At 50.8% G+C, this 24,542-nt stretch overlaps 1 protein-coding gene across 1 annotated transcript in view; it reads left to right on the top strand.

Moving 5' to 3' along the window:
* The window catches only part of plekhg5b (pleckstrin homology domain containing, family G (with RhoGef domain) member 5b), a 43,126-nt gene extending 19,636 nt beyond the window's left edge, over positions 1-23,490 (top strand). Inside the window, 21 exon segments of the mRNA XM_076984007.1 lie at positions 1,854-1,995; positions 2,885-2,984; positions 3,624-3,681; positions 4,361-4,452; positions 4,605-4,741; positions 5,631-5,794; positions 15,189-15,227; positions 15,229-15,312; positions 15,314-15,349; positions 15,900-16,052; positions 16,182-16,277; positions 17,825-18,025; positions 18,243-18,353; positions 18,452-18,601; positions 19,037-19,174; positions 19,264-19,383; positions 19,471-19,603; positions 19,723-19,838; positions 19,959-20,107; positions 20,279-21,145; positions 21,405-23,490. Coding sequence (XP_076840122.1) covers positions 1,854-1,995; positions 2,885-2,984; positions 3,624-3,681; positions 4,361-4,452; positions 4,605-4,741; positions 5,631-5,794; positions 15,189-15,227; positions 15,229-15,312; positions 15,314-15,349; positions 15,900-16,052; positions 16,182-16,277; positions 17,825-18,025; positions 18,243-18,353; positions 18,452-18,601; positions 19,037-19,174; positions 19,264-19,383; positions 19,471-19,603; positions 19,723-19,838; positions 19,959-20,107; positions 20,279-21,145; positions 21,405-21,414 — 3,096 coding nt within the window. The 3' untranslated portion in view covers positions 21,415-23,490.
* Positions 23,491-24,542: the final 1,052 nt, after the last annotated feature.

Raw genomic sequence — 24,542 nt, 5'->3', positions numbered from 1 at the left:
ATTCACTTGACTCACTTCTCTTCATTTCTCTTCACTTGTCTCACTTCTATTCACTTGTCTCACTTCTCTTCATTTCTCTTCACTTGTCTCACTTCTATTCACTTGTCTCACTTCTCTTCATTTCTCTTCACTTGTCTCACTTCTATTCACTTGTCTCACTTCTCTTCATTTCTCTTCACTTGTCTCACTTCTATTCACTTGTCTCACTTCTCTTCATTTCTCTTCACTTGTCTCACTTCTATTCACTTGTCTCACTTCTCTTCATTTCTCTTCACTTGTCTCACTTCTATTCACTTGACTCACTTCTCTTCATTTCTCTTCACTTGTCTCACTTCTATTCACTTGACTCACTTCTCTTCATTTCTCTTCACTTGTCTCACTTCTATTCACTTGACTCACTTCTCTTCATTTCTCTTCACTTGTCTCACTTCTATTCACTTGTCTCACTTCTCTTCATTTCTCTTCACTTGTCTCACTTCTATTCACTTGTCTCACTTCTCTTCATTTCTCTTCACTTGTCTCACTTCTATTCACTTGTCTCACTTCTCTTCATTTCTCTTCACTTGTCTCACTTCTATTCACTTGTCTCACTTCTCTTCATTTCTCTTCACTTGTCCTCCATACCCATCAGTCATCCTTTAGACATTCTCTCACTGCTCAGTTTGAGATCTGCCTTCCAGGCCCCCTCCCCTCTCTCCCCCCTGGATGGGCGTGTGTGTGGCGGTGAGCACAGCAGACCTGCTCCAGCCTAACGGTGTTTTGAGAGCCCTGGTGATGTGGCCACACCTGTGATTCAGTCTCGTTTTGTTACTGTTAATTACCCTTCTGTCCTGGACGGGACAGTAGGGCGAACCCAGCTGCCAGGGTGTGTGTGTGTGTGTGTGTGTGTGTGTGTGTATGTTTGTGTGTGTGTCTAGCCTCTGTCTCTATCTCTTTATCAGTATCTCTCTGATTAAGACTCATTCACTCTTTCCCAGCAGAGTGTTTGCAGTGTCTGTGTGTCTGCAGAACCCTGCCTGAGGACAATACTCACTCTGACGTCCTCCCGCAAGTTTTTACTTCCTGAATCATGGATCCTATTTGTGTCTTTAGTAAAGGTCCTTCCGGGAGACAAACAAGTACCCTGACCACCACACCTCGCGTCTTAAGGAGACCTCCATGTACTTTTTCAGCTTTTTAAGTGAATTCCTGGGAAACATCTTCCTCCCTACACATGAAAATGCCCCCCACCAACCCCTCAAGGGGCTTAACCTGGCTAGACACACGGGCAGGTTTAATTCTGCAGCTCGCGGTGTTTGTGCGGGATTTCGACCCGCAGCATGTAAGGACAGGCGGGACGCGGGCGGGACGCGGGCGGGACTCCATGTTTAGGAGTGTGTAGTGTTGCATGACTCACAGCAGGCAGCGATGGTCAGTTGTGATGGTCACTGTGCCCCAGTGAGTCTGCGAGAGCTCACCGAACCTTGGGCGGGATGGGCCATCGCGTGTGGCACCCGCTCAGGTGTTTGTCCTGGGGTGATCAGGGTGTGAGGATCGTCGTGGAGCCGGGTTTGGGGTTTTCTGGGCACACATGTACCTTGTTGGAGCTCTGCCTGCTGCCCCAGCAAGGGGCTTTAGCACGTGAGAGCAGGGGCAACATGGTTCTGTGTCCATGTGATGGGGGCAGCATGGTTCTGTGTCCATGTGATGCTATACACACAGTACGCGGGGTGTTTTGGGGGGGGGGGGGGGGGGGGATCAGATTGATTTGACTTGGCTATAGGAAAAGGTAGTTAAATAAATATACAAAAAAATGATTCCTCCTCCAGAAATCAATTGTGTGTGTGTGTGTGTGTGTGTGTGTGTGTGTCCAGGTGTGCCATCATCCAGACTGTCAGGATCTGAACAGCAAGAGCCCTCTTCATCTGTGTGAGTCATGTGACTCCCGCTGCCACCCAGACGAGACCAACACTATGCACTTTGACCGTCACCCTCGCTTTGATCTCCATCCACAAGGTGACAGCACACACACACACACACACACACACACACACACACACACACACACACATGCATGAGCACACACCCCTACACACACACACACACACACACACACACGCATGCATGGGCACACACACACACACACACACACACACACACACACACACACACACACACATGCATGGGCATACACCCCTACACACACACACGGGCACACACCCCTACACACACCCCTACATACATACCTACACAGATTAAACCAAATGCAATTAGCAGCAAACTGCAGCTCTTGGACTCTGCTAGATTACAAAATAAATCTCCATCCAGAAGCCCTGAACACGATAAATCAGCTAAAGTGTTCTTTCATCTGCTCTTGTGAAATGAAATGAATTACATGCTTTTACTGGAATTTAACATGAACTATAAATAGTGTCATCACAAAGTTCTAAATATCTCAACGATGAAGTATTAGGAAACTTCCTGTTTCCAGTAATGCTTACTGCTAGAAATAACACATGTTAAGATTCTGAGCTAGTCACTGCTCTGCCCTGAAGTCCGTGTGAAGAGGAATGTTTCATCATCGTAACATCCAGTGCAACTGTGTGACCAACACAACGCCTGCTGGAACAACATCTTGCCCTTTGGAGTTATTACTCTTTAGAGGACTTGCACTCAGACACAACCTCATGCTCACACACACGCCCGTGCTCACACACACACATACACACACACACACACACCCGTGCTCACACACACACACACACCCGTGCTCACACACACACACATGCCCGTGCTCACACACACACATGCCCGTGCTCACACACACACCCGTGCTCGCTCACACACACACACACACACACACACACACACACACACACGTGCTCACACACGTGTGTTTCCACAGGTTCCATCCTGGCGCGGAATGTGTCGACGCGCTCCTGTCCCCCCCGCACCAGCACCCCCTCAGACCTGGAGGAGGAGGAGGACGGGGGCATCGAGAGAGGGTGAGTCACGCTCCACACACGCTCCACACACACCACACACACTCCACCCCCCCACCACACACACTCCACCCCCCCCCCCCCACCACACACACTCCACACACACCACACCCCCCCCCCCCACTGCTCACACACCACACACACACCACACACACCACACCCCCCCCCCCCCACTGCTCACACTCCACACACACTCCACACCCCCCCCCCCCACCGCTCACACTCCACACACACTCCACACCCCCCCACCGCTCACACTCCACACACCCCCCACCGCTCACACTACACACCCACCACACACACTCCACACCCCCCCACCGCTCACACTCCACACACCCCCCACCGCTCACACTACACACCCACCACACACACTCCACACCCCCCCCCACCGCTCACACTCCACACACACCCCCCCCCACCGCTCACACTCTACACACCCACCACACACACTCCACACCCCCCCCCCCCCCCACCGCTCACACTCTACACACCCACCACACACACTCCACACCCAGAGCTTCAGCTTTGTACGAAAGGCAGCAGACAGACCCTTGTGTAATTGTTGTTGTATGCATGGCAGCTATTACACTGGAGTGTCCTCGTGTGTGTGTGTGTGTGTGTGTGTGTGTGTGTCTATTCCAGGGAGCGTAAACCTGGAAAGATGAAGCTGAAGAAGATGCATCCTCGGCGTCACACTGATGTGAGCGTGTGTGTGTGTGTGTGTGTGTGTGTGTAGGGGACTGTGGGACCAAGACCAGTAGTGCAGGCACAAGCGCACTAAAGATTATATTTCCAGAATTGCTCTAACGTGCCCAGCAAAAAAAGGAAACACTCTCATTAGCTGCTTGGGGGGCTTTCCAGACTCATTCAAATTTTGCACCAAGTAGAAAAGTTAGTGGTTATTCACCAGTGCAAAATTTTGTCTTATTTTGTGTGTGTGTGGGGTTATGTGTGTTTGCATACTCGTGTGTAGGTGTGTGTTTGTGCACATGCGCGTGTAAATGAGCAAACATGTCAAAGGTGAATGCGCACATGCATGTAGAAGTGTGTTTCTGGGTTTGTCTGGGTCAGACTAGTATGGTCTGATCTTGTTCTTGAGGGCAGCCCCGTTTATGGCTCCCTTACTCATGCCTGTTGAGGCCATCAAACACCGTGGCCACTGCACAGGAACTGACATCAGCGTCTGAGTCATCCTTCTCCGGCTCAGGATGTGATGGAGAGATATCTTTGTCATCATGGAGATAATTACAGTGGTCTAGCCTGGCTGTTTATCTTGTTGAGCAAAATGCAAGATAATCGTGATGTATTGTACTGAATCGTACTGAATTGTATTGAATTTTACTGAATTGTCCTGCTTGGCTCCGTGTCACTCCCTGCAGGACCCCCGTAAAGAATGCTTTACCCTAAAGTTCGACCTGAACGTTGACATAGACACGGAGATCGTTCCCGCTATGAAGAAGAAGACATTACGGTGAGGGAAGACGGAGGTCGCCATGTTCACGTCCTCACGACCAGATAACGGACACGATACGACACGCTGCTGCCTAGCGTGTGCGTTTTTTTCCGTGTTCTTTTCATCTGCTGAACTGGACGTTTCTCTTCCCACCCTCCTCTCGCATTTAGAGAGCTGCTGGGACCGGTGTTCGAGCGGAAGGGCATCGAGTTGTCCCGCGTGGACCTGTTCGTAGGTCAGTCGAACACTCCCCTCTCGCTCCACTTCGAGGCTTACCATTTCGGAGGACGCGACCTGAAGGTGAAAGGTGAGAGGTCAGGAGCGCGGTGCTGACCCATTTCTCCTCCTTTTGCCGACCTTTTGGATTGTGCTGCAATTTGTGGTATTTCCACACACACTGTTGTGGTTGTGGCTATTTTGGTCCGTGCGCGTTTAATGTGCGTGCCGGGTAGCTCCGTAAACTCTGCCTTTTCTGACGAAAAAGCGCACACGCCTCTTAACACATCATCCTCTTCCACCCGTCTTCCTCTCCAGTGAGAGTGTGTGCTCGTAAACACATGCACTTGCCCTCTTGACACTGTCACTGACGTGACGCGGGAGAATGAATCGGTTTTTAAGATGATTTCCAAACGCCCACTTGGTCAGCTGACTGACTCCCTTCGTGTGGGGACAAGTTGTGAACGGTGTAGTTCTACACTTCAGCATTATACAGCACTAACACGGGCTTTCATTGATCTCGTCATGTGTAGTTAATGGTAGAAATGCCAGCGTGTGAGAAATGCGGTGAGTGTTGGTAGTTTTATTCTGTGTTTGTGTTTGTGTTTGGAATCTGGTGTTAAGGCTTGTTTTGGTTTTTGATGGCTAACAGCGCAAATATGTGGACACGATCCTGTTATGTGCAAGTGTTTACTGTGTTACATGTGAATTCCTAGTCTCCTCTGAAATATTTTCACCCGTGTAGTCCGAGATTAGAATTTTAAGAGGATATCTTTACTATTCAGATTAAACATCGATTAAAATGGTAAATCATTGATTTGTTTTGATTGTCAGTTATGATTATTTATTGATTTCTCTGGCTGTGCACTTTTGTTGATTGGGTTGAATGTATTGCGTCGATTTTTGCTGAACTGTTTGCCTGTGTGTGTGTGTGTGTGTGTGTGTGTGTGTGTGTGTGTGTGTGTGTGTGCGCACTACAGCTCGTCCCGGTGAAGAGTTGAAGGTGGACCAGGGGGTGAAGGAATCACGTTCTCTCAGCCTCCCCCCTATGAGGAGCCTGAGTGGAGTCAGCCCCTACATACTCAACCCCATCAACGACAAAGATCATGGCTCCCTTCCACGCCAAGAGACCGTGGACATCCTGGTTAGTACACACACACACACACACACACACACACACACACACTCCCTCTTTCTCCGAAGAGTTGGTCTTTCACCTGGTTTTAAACACTTAAACAGTGCTGTTAGTGGTTTTCCTGTTGATGACTCGGGCACCTTCTAGCAAGTCTTTGTTCCTGTTAAGCATATGACCTGATTGCCTCAAACTGCAAAACTCCTAGCCTGCTTGGGAGGAAGTGCTATATACCAACTTGATTGGAGCGGTCACGGTTATCTCAGCTTGACAGGGACACACGTGGTCAAAAAGTTTTACATGAAAATTGTCATGCACGTACACACACAAATACTTTTTGTAAGCTGTCAGGGCTAAAATGGTGAGAACTGAGTTCTGTCGCGGCCGCCTGCTCCTCCCCTGGGGGCGGGGCTATGTCCACTTATGTAGTTCCGTGTGTGTGTGTGTGTGTGTGTGTGTGTGATATACACAGCACCTGTCACCTTTCTCTTGTTATATGTTGCTCACGTTGTGAGATAGTGTATTGGAGTGTGGGTCTTGTTGCGTGTTAGTGTATTGGAGTGTGGGTCTTGTTGAGCGTTAGTGTATTGAAGTGTGGTTCTTGTCTGAGTTCGCGGTCAGTTGTTGTTGTTGCACATAAAGCTAATTAATAAACACAGTTTTCTCTCTCCTCAGCTTCCTGCCCTATGTTACATCTCCATTTGTCTGTTTCCAGATTATTTGTAATCTGTAGTATTTGTTTTACCATTTTACTTCCTTGCTGCATAGTAGCATTTGATCGTTGTGGAATCTTTTTGACCTGCTCATTTTGGGCTGTGGTGATGTTCCCTGTGGTTTTTAAACCAAGCTTATCCAAATCATCCCGTTGGTGGTTCCATTGGTAGAACCATTAGAGAATTCTGCCCCTAATTATGTCAGGACCCACTGTAGCTGCCTGTCCAAACACTAGTGGGTTTGGCTTCAGTTTGCCGGGCTTCAGTTTCTGTTAGTGTCTGTTCCCTCGCCGCCGTTCTTTGGGGTTACGCTCGTGTGGATTAGCCGTAGGTACCATGAGGCTCGGTTCTGAGGTGGAGCTGTCGTCCTTGTTCCGCCGTGACTCGCGGGGCTGTGTACGTCTCTGTAGAGTTACGTAATGCGCCGACGAGCCTGGACACGTTGGTGCTGTTCTCGAACTCTTCTCCCAGGTCTTGGCGAGAGAAAGCAGGTTTGGCCTCCCGAATCCACCGTGAGGCCACTTGAGATAGCAGCAGCCGTGAGCGATTTAGGCCCACCACTGAGCCAAAGCTGGAACTTGCTTGGAAAGTTACAATTCATGAACAGCACACGGATCCTTTGAAAAGGGAAAGTATTTGAAGGCAAAGTAAGAGGATTTTGTTTGTGAAGTCAGCCCATTTACGTCCAAAAAACCTCTAATTATTATGAGTAAGCTTTGGTGATGAACAAAAGAAAACTTCAGGGGTGAGTTCAACGTTTCTGCCTGTGTGGTGTCAACAAGTGCCAGTTGCCTGTTTGTGTCCACAAGTATGCGCTGGTGAGCAGCCCCTGCCTGTGGAAATGGGATGCGTCTGACCTGACTTGAACACTGCCAGGTAAACACACCAGGCCTTTGAAGACTGTCTTGAATGCCAGACAGTGCCAGACAGCAGACGGGTTTGAATTCACACGTTTTGCATGACGATGGAACACGGAACTTTTGCATCACAGTAGTCCAGCATTCATAAATAGGATTCCAGCCACCCCCTCAGAACCCCCCCCCCCCCCCAACTGTCCAGCAATGTTCTTTGATGCCGCTCGGAATGTAATTGTCCCACTGAATGCAAACAGTGATCCAACACGAGTGTTTCTGTAAGCGGAGTAAAGTATAATTAGAAAACCTTGAGGCTAAATTGAATAGATGCTATAATATGATCCAGATTTAAGCTTTTTTCATTTTCAGTGATTAATTTTTTTTTTTTCTTTTTCATAACCATTATAACATTGCCAGTAGGCCTCAACCACGGCAACCACTCTGCCCTTTGTAAGCCCACTACAGTGTCTGCCTGCTGTTGATGTGTGCTATTGGAGGACGCTTAGAGATATCCATCCCCCATCCACCCCTCATCCACCCCTCATCCACCACTCATCCACCCCCCATCCTGACACTCTCCCACTATTCTGGCCGAGCTTCATCCGACAAGCAGCGTCCGTTGCTTCTGGGCTGTGCCCCTGTGCTGCTGAGGCCTGACCTTTACAACAAACCCCGGGTGCCCCGCGGTTGCCTCTGTGGGGTGGTCCTACGTCCTGGGCTCCTGCTCCACCTCACACTATCGTACCTTAGCAGCTCATGTGACCTTTTGAGCTCTATGGTTTGATGTGTACCACCCCCCCAGAGTACCAAAAAGGACAAGTGTCTTGCACCCGTAGGTCTGGTGAACGCTTGTCCGTGTTGCCATGCGTCTTCCTCTTTGATCGTGGGACCGAGTGGGACAGACTCCGGTTCCGGTTCCACTCTCCCATACTCGAACTAAAAAGCTTGATGTATACACAGTACCGGTTTAAGTGAAGCAATACCCGTGTGTGTGTCAGACCCTTCCTGGGCACTATCCCACGATGTCTCACGCAGGAGTTCGGGATGCCGTTGTGTCATCACCTCCGTCTCTTCTCTTTCACCCTGCGAGGACATGCTTTTTCACCGTCGTGCCTGCGTGGGTGTTTGTGCGCACTCGCCGGTGGGCCGTTCACGCCCCGGGGCCTGAACTGTTTACCTGTCTGACACGGAGGTGAGCTTGTTGCACAACGGCAGGAAAAATCGCGTCATGAGGAACCAGTGGGGCCCCCCCGGGGCAAATGAAGGCATGACAGGGGGAGACGTCACTGGTGTCCGTAGTAGTATGAACATCTGACCCAATATTCAACCTGATCTCATGAGTCAGTACTGGGTCATGGTGCTAATACACACCTCCCCATCATTAACCATAAAAAAGGTTATTGTGTTACACAGGAGCATAACGATGCCCTATCAGAAATAACATTAACATGAAATACTAGTAGTGACAGCATTTAAAGGTGGTATTTTCCCAAAGGTTCTTCCAAGTAAAAAAAAAAAAATCATCAGACCTGTTTACTCTGCTGGATCGTCAATCTGTAATCTGTAATGTCTGTTTCCTGTACACCTCATGGCCATTTATGGCCCCTGCATTTTTTTTTTCTTTTTATTTTAAAACCGAAGCCTTCGTTTTAAGCGCTTGCTCCGCCTTCTTGCCGGAAACCGTGGTCTGTGTTTCTGTTGAATCTGTCCAGGCCTGCGGGGCTTGACGATGGCCTTAGGAAGAAAGGAAGGAGACGCGTGCTAGTTGTGACTTATTTACCCTTGGGTCGCCCCCCCCCCCCCCAGGGCCTTTCACGCTGCTTTCATGTGCCCCCTCCCCCGGCCGTCTGCCTGATTGATGTTGTGATTTGCAACTGAGGCTAACCCACTTATTACGCAGTTAGTTTTCAGGCTATCAACCCCCACACAACTTCCAAATCACAGTCTTATCTTCACTCTGGGTTGTTTAGCTGATGAAGCTAACTGCTGTGATTAAAAAGCATTGTGAATAATTATTGAGAGGTCTTGAATGTTTTAATTGTATAACACGAGGATATTGTATGATAATGTATGCTTTGTACATGCTTGTTTACTCACTTGCGTGTCTTTAATCAGAACTCTAAGTACACGGGGGGGGGGGGGGGGGGGGGGGGGTTTGTGTAAGTTGCGTTCCCACTTTAAGATGAGAAACACCTGATGCACCAGGCCTGTGCTACTGTGTCTTATGCGTTATGCTTCAGTACTGATGAAACTCTTTTGTTTCCTGAAAGTTTCTAGTTGTTGAGCAGACGGCTCCACAGAATCAGTTCTCCAGGGGAAGGTTTCCTCAGCTGTGTGTGTTTGGTGATCTTTTTTCATGTGCAGATGGTGAATTCCCAGATGGGCATTGTAACTTTGTGTGTAAATATTTGAGAGAGAGTGAGAGAGAGAGTGTGTGTGTGTGTGTGTGTGTGTGTGTGTGTGTGTGGGGGGGGGGGGGGGGGGGGGGGGGGTATCCAGCAGTGTTAGTGCTCTATTGCCTTGATGTCGTCATGGTCAGACTCACAGTGGCCCAGTAACTGCAGTAACAACTCAGGGACGCAGCCTGTCTGGACCTCCCTCTCCCTTGGTTATGGTCAGTGCTGTCAGAAGCAACGTGGATCCCCAGGACGTACACTGCGTGCGTTTGAGTTGAGCGTGTCGGGCGGAGCTGGGAACCCAGGGCTTGGCAGAGGCTCCTCGGCTGGTGGCCGGTGGTCTGATGGTGCGATTTGGACGTCTGACCTCCTGGTACAGTTGGGACTTGCTGAGCATGGTACCCGAGAACCTGTCCGAGCCGACGTCTGTCCCACATCAGGTAAGCCTGGGCTACTAAGTAAGCACCCTAGGGAAGAGCACCGAAACTCACTGACAGACATTACTCGACAAATAACTGGTTTGCTAACACTTGCGTTTTATTGGTAAGTGGCGGCAGGTCTCTCGTCATGTTGGATGGTTTTGCTTTCGAGATAACTAACGTCTTTTTGGAGATTACACCTTTTATTGGTATTATTCCGTGGAACTTTCCGTTGGTCCGTGTGTCATCTTTCATAAAAATGTGTTCTTGCTTAATGCAAACATCGCAAGTGCGAAGGCTGTGGAAAATGTGAAGTTGCAGTTGAGTGCGCTCGCCACCGTGGCTGTCTTATCAGTGCCGGGAGATAAAACCCCTCTGGGTCCTCACTGTTTTTGACCACTGATTAAACCGCCCCGCCGAAGTGTCAATGGCTCTTTGTTGAGTCTGTGGGGTGGTGGAGTGATGTGAGAGGCTGGTGTGTGGACCGGGCCCTGCATGACGGGCAAGGCTGGACAGGTGAGGGCCAGCAAGTAAAACCAGGGGCCGTGCAAACTTGTTCACCTCTCAGTAGCTGCATGTGTTTTAGGTTGTGGGAATTGTGTTCTCCCTTTCTGTCTCCTCTCTCTCTCTCTCTCTCTCTCTCTCTCTCTCTCTCTCTCTCCGCTCACATTCACACTTCCACATTCAGCAGTCCATGCAGTCTTATGAGCTCTATGTCCTGTGTGGTTTTGTGTGTGTGTGTTCACAGCTGTTAATACCCTGCTATTTTCCCATCATTAATCAAAGACTGATCAAGGACCGTTCTTATCTTTTAAGAGCTGACCAGGCCAAAACACGTTCGACTCTGTTGAACGCTGTGGAGTTGCTTATTAAACAGGACTCCTCGTTAAGTAGTATTTGTCCTGCATCTTGGTTTAATGGTAAATACTGAACCCTGAAGAGATGCAAGTAAGGCTGGAAGAAGCAGATCCAGAAATATCCAGAGAGATCCAGAAAGATCCAGAAAGATCCGGAGAGATCGGCTGTATTTTGCTTGTGGACCCGGGGGGGGACAGTGTTCTGATCAGTGTCCACTACCATGCGGTACTGTGTAGTAGTTCTGTTTAATTATAGGTGGCGTTCCGGTCAGTGAGGTGTGAACTCGGAAGGAAGTAATGATGGCAAAATGAGCTTCATGTTCCCGAAAAGCTTCAGTTTTGTTATGTCTGCAGATCGCAAGTTCAGGAAAGCAGAGTTCCTGTAGAGGGGAAATTCCCTTGTCCTCAGTCAGAGGGAGGACGGACAAGGTCCACAAAATATACCACAATAAATATTATGTGTTATTGTAATATAACAGTAATATTAACTATAATGATCTAGTAATGAGCATGAAGGTTAAGGCACGTGTACATTGAAATGTTTTGTTTAAAGGACGTGGGTGTGGAGTCGTACTGTGTTCTTCTGTGTAAGTCTGCTGGCTAATGGTTGTCTGTTACATCACTTGTTTATGACCAAGTGTTAGTTTAAACCCCCACAGACGATCTGTTTTATTACCATGAGAAGGTCTTTAGAAACATGGCACAAAGACAGGCATGCCGTGTAATCCAGGAGGTAAACACGGCTATGACGGAGGGTGTCGGGGGACATAATGCCCTTGTAAACAGGTGGCGTTTCTATTGTTGACTGAGAGGTGCTTTTCATTTAGAAACAAATCACACAATGGAAGTCACTGGCCAAGGAGCTTATAACACAATAAAAGGCTCTGGTATCTCTGAGGTAGACACTTTTTGTTTTGTTTTACTGAGACACTGCAAGCAGTATTTTGGCTCCTCCTACATATGCAGATTAGCTTGCCGCCTTCCTTTAGCCACTCCCCTTTCTTCCCGCCCCCACGCAATGGGATAGGGTCCCTTTTGTTGCCATGACATTAAGGCGGTCCGTCGTCATCGTGTAGGCAGCCTCTACCCCTGCAGCTGCTGTGCTGACACCAGATTCATGTGTGACAGAGGCAGGTGTAGGAGGGAGAGGGAGAGACAGAGAGAGAGAAAGAGGAGGGAAAGAGAGAGAGAGAGAGAGAGAGAGAGAGAGACACAGAGCTAGCAACAGCTGGCCCTGCACCGGCCCTGTAAACCCTGTTGAAGGATTACGATGGTCTTCCTCGCTTACGACATGCCTCTTGCTTCCCGTGGTGAGTATCGCTAATTCCCTGGAAATCCTTTCGCACAAGTCTGATTTACTGCTCGTCATCTGTCCTTCAGGTCTGAAGCGCGACTCTGATGCTCACATACGACTGTTCTCCTGATTTGTGCTGTTTACTTTTATTTGGAATTAAATCATTTCAACCTTGACTGCAAAGGTCGTGCTTGCCTGTGTAAAAATGAAGGTGTTATTATAAGGTAAATGTAGTAATTCACACTAGATTTTAAAATAACTAGTGTATTTTTATGAACACATTTAGAACGTCTCTGTTCTTGTGAACTGTGTCTGGCTGTAGTGTGTGTGGCGTGTGCTAGCGGTGGGTCATCCCTTCTGGGCCCCCTCCTCCAACCTCCCAGCGTAAATTGCATTCTTCCGTTTTTGACATTATTGGATGAGCTCGGTCACTAGGATGATTTAAGAACATCTTACTAGACGAAAGGCACATGTCCAGCAGGACGCGTAATGACCGGTGGGGTTGACCGTAAACAGATGGTGTTTGGGCAATGGGGACTGGTCTTTCACCCCCGCTACTTAAAGTCCACGCGTCCCTCCTACACGACCGTGGAGCGTCCCACACGTGGTTCTGGTATCCCCGTCTGCACCTCAGGTTGTTTGAAACGTGATGTCAGACGTGTTTGTGGTCATACCATAAAGCCCAGTTCAGCAGCACAGAGTCGTGCCCCCCATGGCTGGTTTCCTGTTTTGTATCCTGACCCCTGTAATGCTCCAGAATCCTTGGAATGTCCCAGGGTGTTGAGTAGGGACAGGAGTTTGGGGAAGAGGAATTCCTGCTCTGTGGACACAGAGGTCCTCGTCTCGTCTCGGCACCAGGCAGAACTAGAACATGTCCATGACAATAGCCACAAGTCCCTTCATTTTATGCAGTGTGTGTGTGGTGTGTGTTTGTGCGCGTGTGTGTGTGTTTGTGCGCGTGCGCATGAGAGAGAGTGTGTGTGTGTGTGTGTGTGTGTGTGTGTCAGGGCTGCCACAAACGATCATTTTTATAGTTGACTAATCCCCGATTAATTTTTATGATTAGTCGACTAATCGGATCATATCAGCAGCTGCTATTCTATAACAATCATTAGATTTCAGCTATATGCTAACTAAAAAATATAATCAATTTATATCATAATTCATTAAACCTTTAATGAAATATGCAGTTTGTTGCAACAAACAATTATTAAAATAAGGATAATGCATTGCACGCGTTTCTCTTTCATTTTCTTAAAGTGATCCCACACTTTTGAGTTCCGTAGCCGGGTAGCCACGATACCAGAATCTGTCTGTATAACGTCCTGGGATGTCGTCCTCCGTGTACCCCGGTTTCCACTACTGCGCTTGTGCGTCAAGGACAGAAAGGCAGACTCAGCAGTGGAAACTGCCACAGTAGTTTGGAGAGAAAAAAGTAAAAAAAAAAACAACAAAACAAAAAAAAAACAAAGCATTGACTGTTAAATTAGTCGTCGACTATTTTAATAGTCGACACAATCGTGACTAGCCGACAAATCATGGCAGCCCTAGTGTGTGTGTGTGTGTGTGTGTGTGTGTGTGTGTGGTGCGTGTGTGTGCGCGCGCATGAGAGAGTGTGCGCATGAGAGAGAGTGTCTGTGTTTGTGTGTTGTGTGTGTGTGTGTGCGCGCGCATGAGAGAGAGTGTTTGTGTGTGTGGGTGTGTGTGTGTGTGTGTGTGTGTGTGTGTGTGTGAGTGCGCGCATGAGAGAGAGTGTCTGTGTGTGTGTGTGTGTGTGTGGGTGTGTGTGTGTGCGCACGCATGAGAGAGAGAGTGCACATGAGTGTCGTGTGTGTGTGTGTGTGTGTGTGTGTGTGTGTGTGCGCGCGCGCATGAGAGAGAGTGTGTGTGTGTGTGTGTGTGCGCGCGCATGAGAGAGAGTGTGCGCATGAGAGAGAGAGTGTGTGTGTGTGTGTGTGTGTGTGTGTGTGTGTGTATATATATGTGTGTGTGTGTGGTGCGCGCGCGCATGAGAGAGAGTGTGCGCATGAGAGAGAGAGAGAGAGTGTGTGTGTGTGTGTGTGTGTGTGTGTGTGTGTGTGTGTGTGTGTGTGTGTGTGTGTGTGTGTGTGTGTGTGTGTGTGTGTGTGTTATGATGGATGAACAGTACTTCCTCCTACAATACTGAACCAATATCTGTTTATCTCACGAAGGTGTTTTTCCCCTAAAGATGATGTAATAAGGGAATCACAGCATATCAGCAGCTAGCGTACACTGCTGTGTGTCACCATGTTTACGGTTCTGTATCTTAGCACTGCTGATGACATCATTTACTAGAAGCCCTGTCCAATAGTCCTGTGTTGAGCAAGTGTTAGATTGATGTGCTTGTTTATATGCTTGTGAAGAGAAACCAAAAAGCAATCATTTTTGGTCTGTACATTTCTTTACAACCTTTCTGGCAACTTGTCCTTTTTCTTTCTTTCCCTTCCTCTTTCCATTTCTCCTCCATCTCTCTCCTGTACCAGTTTTTCCTGAAAGTCACATGACCGGTTTTTGTCAGTATGTCATTCTGTCATGATCACGGTCACACCAGTGCAAGATCTTTCCAAGTTTGTAAACTGTCATAAATGCCACACTTACTCACTCACTCTGTCTGTCTGTCTCTCTCTCTCTCTCCCCCTTTTTTTCTCTCTCTCTCTCCCCCTCTCTTCTCTCTCTCTCTCTCTCTCTCTCTCTCTCTCTCCCCTCTCTTCTCTCTCTCTCTCTCTCTGTCTCGCCCCCCCTCTCTTCTATCTCTCCCCCCTCTCTCCCTCTGTCTCTCTCTCTCTCTCTCTCTCCTCTCTCTCTCTCTCTCTCTCTCTCTCTCTCTCTCTCTCTCTCTCTCTCATAAACAGGTTCAGGAGCATCGGCGCAAGAACATTACAGAGTACCTGGGGCGATGACAGCATCCCGTCCCCGGACTCTCTGGCCCAGCTGCGCGGGGTCTCTCCCGTCCACAAACACTCTCAGCGTCCCCAGGAAACGCTTCAGTGACATCTTCTTCCCCGGGAGTAAGGTACGGGTCTCCCCGCGGGGTCCACGCTCCGACCAGACGCTCCGTTTTCTCACAGGCCGAAACCAGAGGAGTCAAAACAAAGTCGTGGGCTGAGCTGAGATTCCCTGTTGTGGCGGGCTTCCCATTTCTGGGAAACCTTTCTAGATCTCTGACACAAACACATTCAGCCCCCTGTATTCAGCTGCCTGTAGCAGCCGCGTGGCTGGGGGCCCCCGTTCTCCTTAACCCTTAACACCAGAGCGGAGGATACCTACTCCATCCCCGCGGGACCGACCTTCGGGCGTGAGCGGAGCCAGTCTGAGCTTCCTGCCGTCAGCTTGGGTTTGTTAAAGAAAAGCCTGCAGTGAGGGGTAAACACAGACGTCTTTGTCTGTCCAGGAGCATCCAGACAGCCGCCATGAGACGTTAATGAGACGATTGTGTGGAGACTGTGATGGATCACAGAGAGAGAATTACATTTGATCTGTACAGTGGATAACGTGTGTGTGTGTGTGTGTGTGTGTGTGTGTGTGTGCGTGTGCGGGTGCGGGTGCGTGTGCGTGTGCAGCAGGAGATGGACCGTGCGCTGCTCAAAAACAAGCTCCAGTTCTACACGTGCCACGGGCTGCCGAAGGTCCCTCCCTTCCACCAAGACTCCTGGGAGGAGGAGGAGCCTAACCTGACCATGGAGGACACCTGGCAGCAGCTGCTGGAGGAGCCGGAGGTGCAGCGACACACACACACACACACACACACACACACACACATATATATATACACACACACACACACACACATATATATACACACACACACACACACACATAGGCTAAATGTGTGTGTTGTGTTGTAGTCTCTGAGCAGGCGTCAGGTCCACCAGCAGGAGGCGATATGGGAGCTGCTCCATACTGAGGCCACCTACATCAAGAAGCTCCGGGTCATCACTGATGTAAGCGCCGTGTCCCACGAGGAAGTCTCCTACTTCCCCACCCCCAACACCTTCTCCACCCTCCAACACCTTCTCCACCCTCCAACACCTTCTCCACCCCCAACACCTTCTCCACCCCAACACCACCTCCACCCCAACACCACCTCCACCCCAACACCTTCACCACCCCCAACACCTTCACCACCCTCCAACACCTTCTCCACCCCCAACACCTTCTCCACCCCCAACACCTTCTCCACCCCCAACACCTTCACCACCCCCAACACCTTCACCACCCTCCAACACCTTCTCCACCCCCAACACCTTCTCCACCCCCAACACCTTCTCCACCCCCAACACCTTCTCCACCCCCAACACCTTCCCCACCCTCCAACACCTTCTCCGCCCCCAACACCTTCTCCGCCCCCAACACCTTCTCCGCCCCCCAACACCTTCTCCGCCCCCCAACACCTTCTCCGCCCTCCAACACCTTCTCCGCCCTCCAACACCTTCTCCGCCCTCCAACACCTTCTCCGCCCTCCAACACCTTCTCCGCCCTCCAACACCACCCCCACCCCCAACACCTTCACCACCCCCAACACCTTCACCACCCCCAACACCACCTCCACCCCCAACACCTTCACCACCCCCAACACCTTCCCCGCCCTCCAACACCACCTCCACCCCCAACACCTTCCCCGCCCTCCAACACCTTCTCCGCCCTCCAACACCTTCCCCGCCCCCAACACCTTCCCCAACACCACCCCCACCCCCAACACCTTCCCCGCCCTCCAACACCACCTCCACCCCAACACCACCTTCACCACCCCCAACACCTTCACCACCCCCAACACCTTCTCCGCCCTCCAACACCTTCTCCGCCCTCCAACACCTTCTCCGCCCTCCAACACCTTCTCCGCCCTCCAACACCTTCACCGCCCCCAACACCTTCACCGCCCCCAACACCTTCACCGCCCCCAACACCTTCACCACCCCCAACACCACCTCCACCCCCAACACCACCTCCACCCTCCAACACCACCTCCGCCCTCCAACACCACCTCCGCCCTCCAACACCTTCTCCGCCCTCCAACACCTTCCCCGCCCTCCAACACCTTCCCCGCCCTCCAACACCTTCCCCGCCCTCCAACACCACCTCCACCCCCAACACCACCTCCACCCCCAACACCACCCCCAACACCACCCCCAACACCACCCCCAACACCTTCTCCACCCCCACCCTCCAACACCACCCCCACCCTCCAACACCACCTCCACCCCCAACACCACCTCCACCCCCAACACCACCTCCACCCCCAACACCACCTCCACCCTCCAACACCTTCCCCACCCTCCAACACCTTCCCCACCCTCCAACACCACCCCCACCCTCCAACACCACCCCCACCCTCCAACACCTTCTCCACCCTCGTTTATGCATCTTTACATGTATTCAGTTATGACCTGTCTTGCTGGCAGTGATGAGCAGAGCGTTTGACGTGTGTGTGTGTGTGTGTGTGTGTGTGTGTGTGTGTGTGTGTGTGTGTGTGTGTGTGTGTGTCCCACAGCTGTTCTTCTGTGGCCTGCTGCACCTGCAGGACGGTGGCCTGCTGAATGAGGTGGAGCCCGCCAAGCTCTTCAGCAACATTCAGGACGTGGTGCGTGTGCACACGGCGCTGTGGGTCCAGGTGATGCAGCCCGCGTTGGACCGAGCCCGCTGCACCCACCGCCTGCTGGACCCCACACTCCTGCTGGAGGGCTTCCAGAGCGTGAGTGGCATCGCCCCGCCCCTCTGTGTCCGTCTGATCTTCCGTGTGTGTGTGTGTGTGTGTGTGTGTGTGTGTGTGTGTTAGACATACACCACAAGCAATAACAATTGTAATTGTTAATCATAGCATTTGTGTGTGTGTGTGTGTGTGTGTGTGTGTGTGTGTGTGTGTGTGTGTGTGTGTGTGTGTGTGTGTGTGTGTGTGTGTGTGTGTGTAGTTTGCCTCCCGGTTCCAACCCTACCAGCGCTACTGCATGGAGGAGGAGAGCTGTATGGAGTACATACGCAATCAGCTGCGGGACAACGAGCTCTTCAGGATCTACATCTCTGTGAGTTCACCTCCACCTCTCCTCCACCTCCCCCTCTCCACCTCTCCTCCACCTCTCCCCCTCTCCGTTCCCTGCCTGACCTTGTCTCCTGTGCACAGTGGGCGGAGGAGAACAGTCAGTGTAACCGTCTGAAGCTGGCGGACATGTTGGTGAAGCCACACCAGAGACTCACCAAGTACCCACTGCTGCTCAAGACCATCCTGAAGAAGACGGACGAGCCCGCAGCCAGAGACGCCCTGCTCAGCATGGTGAGTCCTGCCCCGCCCCCTGCCCCGCCCCCTGCCCCATCCCTGCCCCGCCCCCTGCCCCGTCACCTGCCCCATCCCTGCCCCGTCACCTGCCCCATCCCTGCCCCGTCCCTGCCCCGCCCCCTGCCCCGCCCTTGCCCTGCCCCGTCCCCTGCCCCGCCCCCTGCCCCATCACCTGCCCCTGCCCCGTCCCCTGCCCCGCCCCTGCCCCGTCACCAAAGGACACTGCAGTCCTGCCCTGCACGTCATCATCACTAATTTATAGTGTACGTTGTATAAAAGTCTAGAGATTGGGGGGTTTGTGCACTTTTTTTGAAGGTGTGTGTGTGTGTGTGTGTGTGTGTGTGTGTGTGTGTGTGTGTGTGTGTGTGTGTGTGTGTGTGTGTGTGTGTGTGTGTGTGTGTGTGTGTGTGTGTGCGTGCGTGTGTGTATCAGCTGGCGTGTGTAGAAAGCTTCATCAACAGCGTGGACTCTCAGATGCACCACAAGCAGGAGCAGCAGAAGCTGACGGCCATTTCGGCTCGGGTGGAGAGCTACGAGGCGGTGGAGGGGGCCACCGAGGAGGTGGAGAAGGTGAGAGCCTGTCTGACGTCCACTCCATCTACCACCTGGCTGAGAAACAGGAAGCTAACGTGAAGCGTCCTGAACCGTCCCTCCCTCAGGCCCTGCGAGAGTTCAGCCACATCGACCTGATGGCCCCCATGATCGACACCTCCCCAGAGGAGACCAGACAGCTCCACCTGGAGGGGGCGCTACGCATGAAGGAAGGCAAGGACAGCAGGGTAAGAGCGGCGTTCACCGCCCAGCTCGCACGCGCCCCGCCCCCCGAGGAAAGGCGTGGCCCCGCTCACCTGCCGTGTGCCCTACAGATGGACGTCTACTGTTTCCTGTTCACCGACCTCCTGCTCGTCACCAAGCCGGTGAAGAAGGTGGAGAAGGTGAAGGTGATCAGGCCGCCCCTCCTGGTCCAGAACGTCGTGTGCAAGGAGCTGAAAGACCCGGGTCAGAACACGAACGCACTCACGCTAATGACTCGGCCGCTCCTTGGTTGTTTTTAAACCAATTGCGCTCGTGATTACTTATTCGCGTATGAATATTTATGTATGCTAATCTCCACACAGGCTCTTTTGTGCTCATTTACCTCAACGAGTTCAAGAGCGCCGTGGCCGCTTACTCCTTCCAGGCCAACAGCGCCTCCCAGGGGCGGAACTGGATCGATGCGATCTCCAGCGCACAGGTTTGGACCTTCAGCCGTGGAGACTACATACATGGACCCTTCACTTATCGTGTGGGTTCCCTTCCCGGCCTGCAGGGGGCGCTATATGACCGTCTGTGCGGCTTGTTCGGTCTCTTCCAGAGCCAAATGCAGCGTCTACGCTCCGAGGAGGCCCGGCGACGGAGAGCCAGGCTGAGGGCGGAGGACGGGGAGGAGGAGCCGGGAGAGGAGAGCTGCACCTCCACCTCCAGCTCCCCACGGCTGCAGAGCAAAGAACAGCACAACACGGGGTAGGCGGTGGTGTCGACTGACCCAGGATCAGCCTTAAGATATGAGATATAGTAAAGATGTAGATTAGATACAGTTAAGGACTTAGCGGGCTGATCTGGGCCTGAGCTCCTGCTTCGTTTACTGTGATTGGATGGTATTTTTAACGCGTTCCCTTTTCGTTCCCCTGTCAGGAGCTCGGACGGCTCCACCGAGACGCTGTCCGTGATGGAGGCGGACGAGTCGGAAACGCGCTCGGATTCCTCGGCCCCGCAGGCCGACCTTGAAGTGACCCCTACGACCGTCCTGGACAACGTCCCCACGGCGCAGGACTCGCAGACGGCCGCCGGTGTGGGCGGAGCGGAGAGCTTGGAGTGTCCGTCCCCGTCGGGGGACAGCGCCTACGAGACGGTCTCGCCCGAGTCCCTGGTGGAGCGGCGGGCGTGGGAGGCCCCCGGCGAGCAGGAAACGCCGGTCAGCGAGGATGGAGGAGGAGGAGAGGCCCAGGAGGAGGTGGAGAGAGGGGAGGAGGAAGCGGAGGAGGCCCAGGAGGACAGGGGCTCGCCCCACTCTCCGCTCTCGCCACAGCGACACATGAAACCTCGGCGTCGGACCCCTGTGCAGCTACGCCTGCCCAGCCTCCCCAAACTGCCGTTGAAAAGCCGCTCCGAGGACAACCTGCTGCAGTGCAGCGCCGATGGCGGCCGCCCCGTGACCCGCAACGCCACCCACCCCGCCCGGACCGGCACCCAGCGTCCCGACACGGGGCTGGCGCACAGCAGGAGCCTGTGCGAACTGAACGGCAACGCACCGAAAGCGGGGGGGCGCCTGCTGGCACAGAGCTTGCCCGCCGCCCTGCTGGCCGACACGCTGCGTCGCGCCAAGGGGGATTACAAGAAGAGCCCCAGGAAGCCGGGCAGCGTGGACGGGGAGGGCCAGTGTGGCTCCCCGGAGGGTGACGGAGGGAGCGGGAGGAGGTCGCCACACCAGAAGATGCTCACCAGGGCGCAACTGTACAAGCTCCGCTCCACCCTGGTGCTGAACTCCACCCTCACCTCCTCGTGAGTAACACACACACTTCCAGCAGGGGCAAAATAAAAATGCCACAATTCTAGTTTTAAACGTTTATGATACAAATTATTTACCAATACAAATTGTTAGGTGTTTTGAAAAAGCAGTTTCACATTTGGGGTTTTTGGGTGCTAATATTTGGTCCGTGGAAAAAAATATGGGTTCAGTCATCGCGTTACTCTTGTTACTACACCGCGGTGTCACCCGCACGCACGGCTTACTGACTCTCTCTCCTGTGTTTGTCTGTAGGGAGGTGTAGTCTTGGACACGCTACCTGACACTGAGTCGCCCCATTGGACTGACCCCCTCCACCCACACACACATACACAACACACACACACACAACACACACAGGAAGGCACTCTGACCGGTGTACTCCCCCATAATCCTTCCTCCTCAGCGTGGAGCGGGCTAAGAAGCGTGCACTTAAGGACTCTTTGCACTTTGTATCATAAGTAACTTTGGGGGGGGGGGGGGGGGGGGGGTGGTTAACCATTCAGGGAAAATGATGGTTACTGAGAGGGGAGCCTCTTAGGAAAGTGGCTGAGGAAGAGCTTCACGCTGTGGTCTGTCTCCTGTCTCATTTTGCGCACATGGAGCTAATCGGCCATTTTAGAAGGTGGAGGGATGGTTGAAGATGTGCAGTCAGAAGGACTTTGAGCCCGACGCCCTGCGTCAACCTGAACGGCCCATCGCTGCTGCTTTGAGAAGAGTGGCAGTGGCCCTCAGGTCAACGGCTTCCTGTGTGAGGACCCCACCCGTTCGGAGCCGAGTCCGTGGGTCACGGAGTTGACATGGAGGTTCTCGTGCCCCCACCCTCAGACCGGGTGAACGAGTTGGATCAGGACGGCTCCACCAGAACCTCCTGCGTGGATCCCCCACAATGCAGTGGGGGTTACGGAGGGCGCAAAATTCCCACAGTTCCCACAAGGCAATGAAGGTCTCTCCATTACGTGTGGTGCGGACGCCAGGGAGCCCCGTGGAACCTGTTTGAGTTTTGTGTTTTGGGTTTGGAGCTTAGAGAGCACACTGGGCCTGCGTTCACACACTTCGTGTAATTGCGAGACACCCGTTAAGCGGTTCACACGTTGACTGTATTACTTTGGGTGTGTGTGCCAGCATATGTGCATGCGCGTGTGCGTGTGTGCGTGTGCACCAGAGCATTAAAGGTTGATTTAACCTACAGGCTAAACCAAAGTAAAAATCAATTTCATTTCAGACGGCAGAGTAGATGAGGGCACTATAGGAAGCAACAAAAACTTGAGGACAGTATTAATCAATTTAAAAGAGGTGTGTGTGTGTGTGTGTGTGTGTGTGTGTGTGTGTGTGTGTGTGTGTGTGTGTGTGTGTGTGTGTGTGTGTGTGTGTGTGTGTGTGTGTAGGTGTAGGTGTAGGTGTGTGTGTGTGTGTGTGTGTGTGTGTGTGGCTCCTACATCTTCACTGACTCCTCACTCCAAAACCTTAACTGTCTTACTGATAAAATAAATAAATCTTAGTAACAGGTGATCTGAAATGACTGCAGACAAAATCACCTGGATTCCCCTTCCAGTCATAGAGATTAAAGTAGATCTGCTTGGATCTTCTAGATCAAACTCTGTGTCCGTTACAGTGGAGCGGTCAGAAGCCACTACGACAGCCTCTCCCATCCTCTGACTTTACATATGACGCCTTTTTTAACTTTACATAATCGATAGAAATGGAGGCTTCCCTCTGGAACCGTAAAACACTGCATACGTGTGGCGCTGACGTGTGCGTGTGATGGCGCTGACGGCACGTGTGACTGTGCTGACGGCACGTGTGCACTTGGCTTCCTGCTGTTGTGATGTGGTTTGATTTTAGGCCTCATGATCCTGACGGCAGAGCTGCACTTATTAGTAACCACTCCTTAAATCTCACACAACACTGACAATGTTGGTCCACTTGGGATTACAGGTCGCCTGGTTTAAGAAACCCTCAGGTTAACATTCAGGGGGTTTGTTTGTTTATGGAAACAATTACTGATATAACTGTTCCTGTTCTAGAGGTGTTAAAATTCACTTCTGCCTGATTTGTGTAATGTTAATTTTGTAAACAAAATTAAGCTTGTGCATCGTTGTTTTTAAAGGTTATTGTTTGTCGTATTTATTAAGCTTATTCTGTTTTATATGAAACACGGTTTGTAAATGTATTGAAATGTATTGTTTATTTCAAAACTAATATTTTTTTTATGTTTTCTAGTCCTATATGGTTTATTGAAAATGTCATTGCTAATCTGCTAAGAACCAAAATAACTTTGTTCCCAATATAAGGGAATGGTCTTTACTTGTCTTGCGAAATAAAAAGACATCTTACAATATTTTTCTTATTTTGATACTGATATATTTTGTGACTTTCAACTACACCTTTTGTAAGCAATCCAGTACCATCCAACAAATCAAAAGTAGTGACTCATTGTTCTCCTACTTGTAACCACTAGAGGGCGACATACATTTTTTAAACATGGAGTCGGTAAACTATGCAAATCTTAATTATTTACTACTGATCTGATCACATATAAAGATCTGCACACTGACTGTAATGCCTTTAGAATTTGAAATTATATCAAAGCATATCTTACAATAGGAAATCAGCTTTGTTTGCCAAATTTTAAAACTATAACTGAAGTGCACACCGTATATACTTAATACAATTTTACAGTGGTTAGTCTTGGGCCTAGAAGCGTGATTCTGCAGCTCACCCTCAGTGTCCAGATGAGAATCTCCTTTGCTTAATTTCCTCCCGTGTTTGACGGTGTGTTCTACGAGCGGGTCAAGGTGTATTTATGGATGATTATATCAGCTAATCGGTGGATTACAGCATGTTGACTCCACACAAGACCCTAATCCTCAGGTAGCGTTCTAGCCTATGGGATTTCCCCCCTTAATCTGATCTTTACTCCCCTGTTACCACATCTGGCCCAGTGGGATTTACTGATGTAATCCTGCATTCGGAAACACTTTTATTATGCTTCATTGCTGATGCGCTGGAGATTAATTATAAAAATGCAGCTTGCTTGATGAACCCTAAAGTAATTATACAGACTGATTCAATTAGCTGTGTGTGTGTGTGTGTGTGTGTGTGTGTGTGTGTGAGAGAGAGAGAGAGAGAGAGAAATAAGTAAAAGAAAATATATTATGGATAACAATTAATGTGTATCATTGCCTACCAGTCCAGGAGATGGATAAAACTAACCCTCTATTATAGTGTTTCTCAGTAACTTGGAGTTTAAACATGCAGCTTTATTTCATTCTCAGTGTAGTGCTAACACAATGTTATCATCCATTAACAAGTATTGTTACTTTCTTACCCAATGGTGTTCTTACCCAATGGTGGTCTAACCCAGTAGTATTCTTACCCAATGGTGTTCTT

The sequence above is a fragment of the Brachyhypopomus gauderio genome, chromosome 21 (genome assembly GCF_052324685.1).
Source record: "Brachyhypopomus gauderio isolate BG-103 chromosome 21, BGAUD_0.2, whole genome shotgun sequence".
Lineage (NCBI taxonomy): Eukaryota > Metazoa > Chordata > Actinopteri > Gymnotiformes > Hypopomidae > Brachyhypopomus > Brachyhypopomus gauderio.
This window is presented reverse-complemented; position numbering and strand designations above follow the sequence as displayed.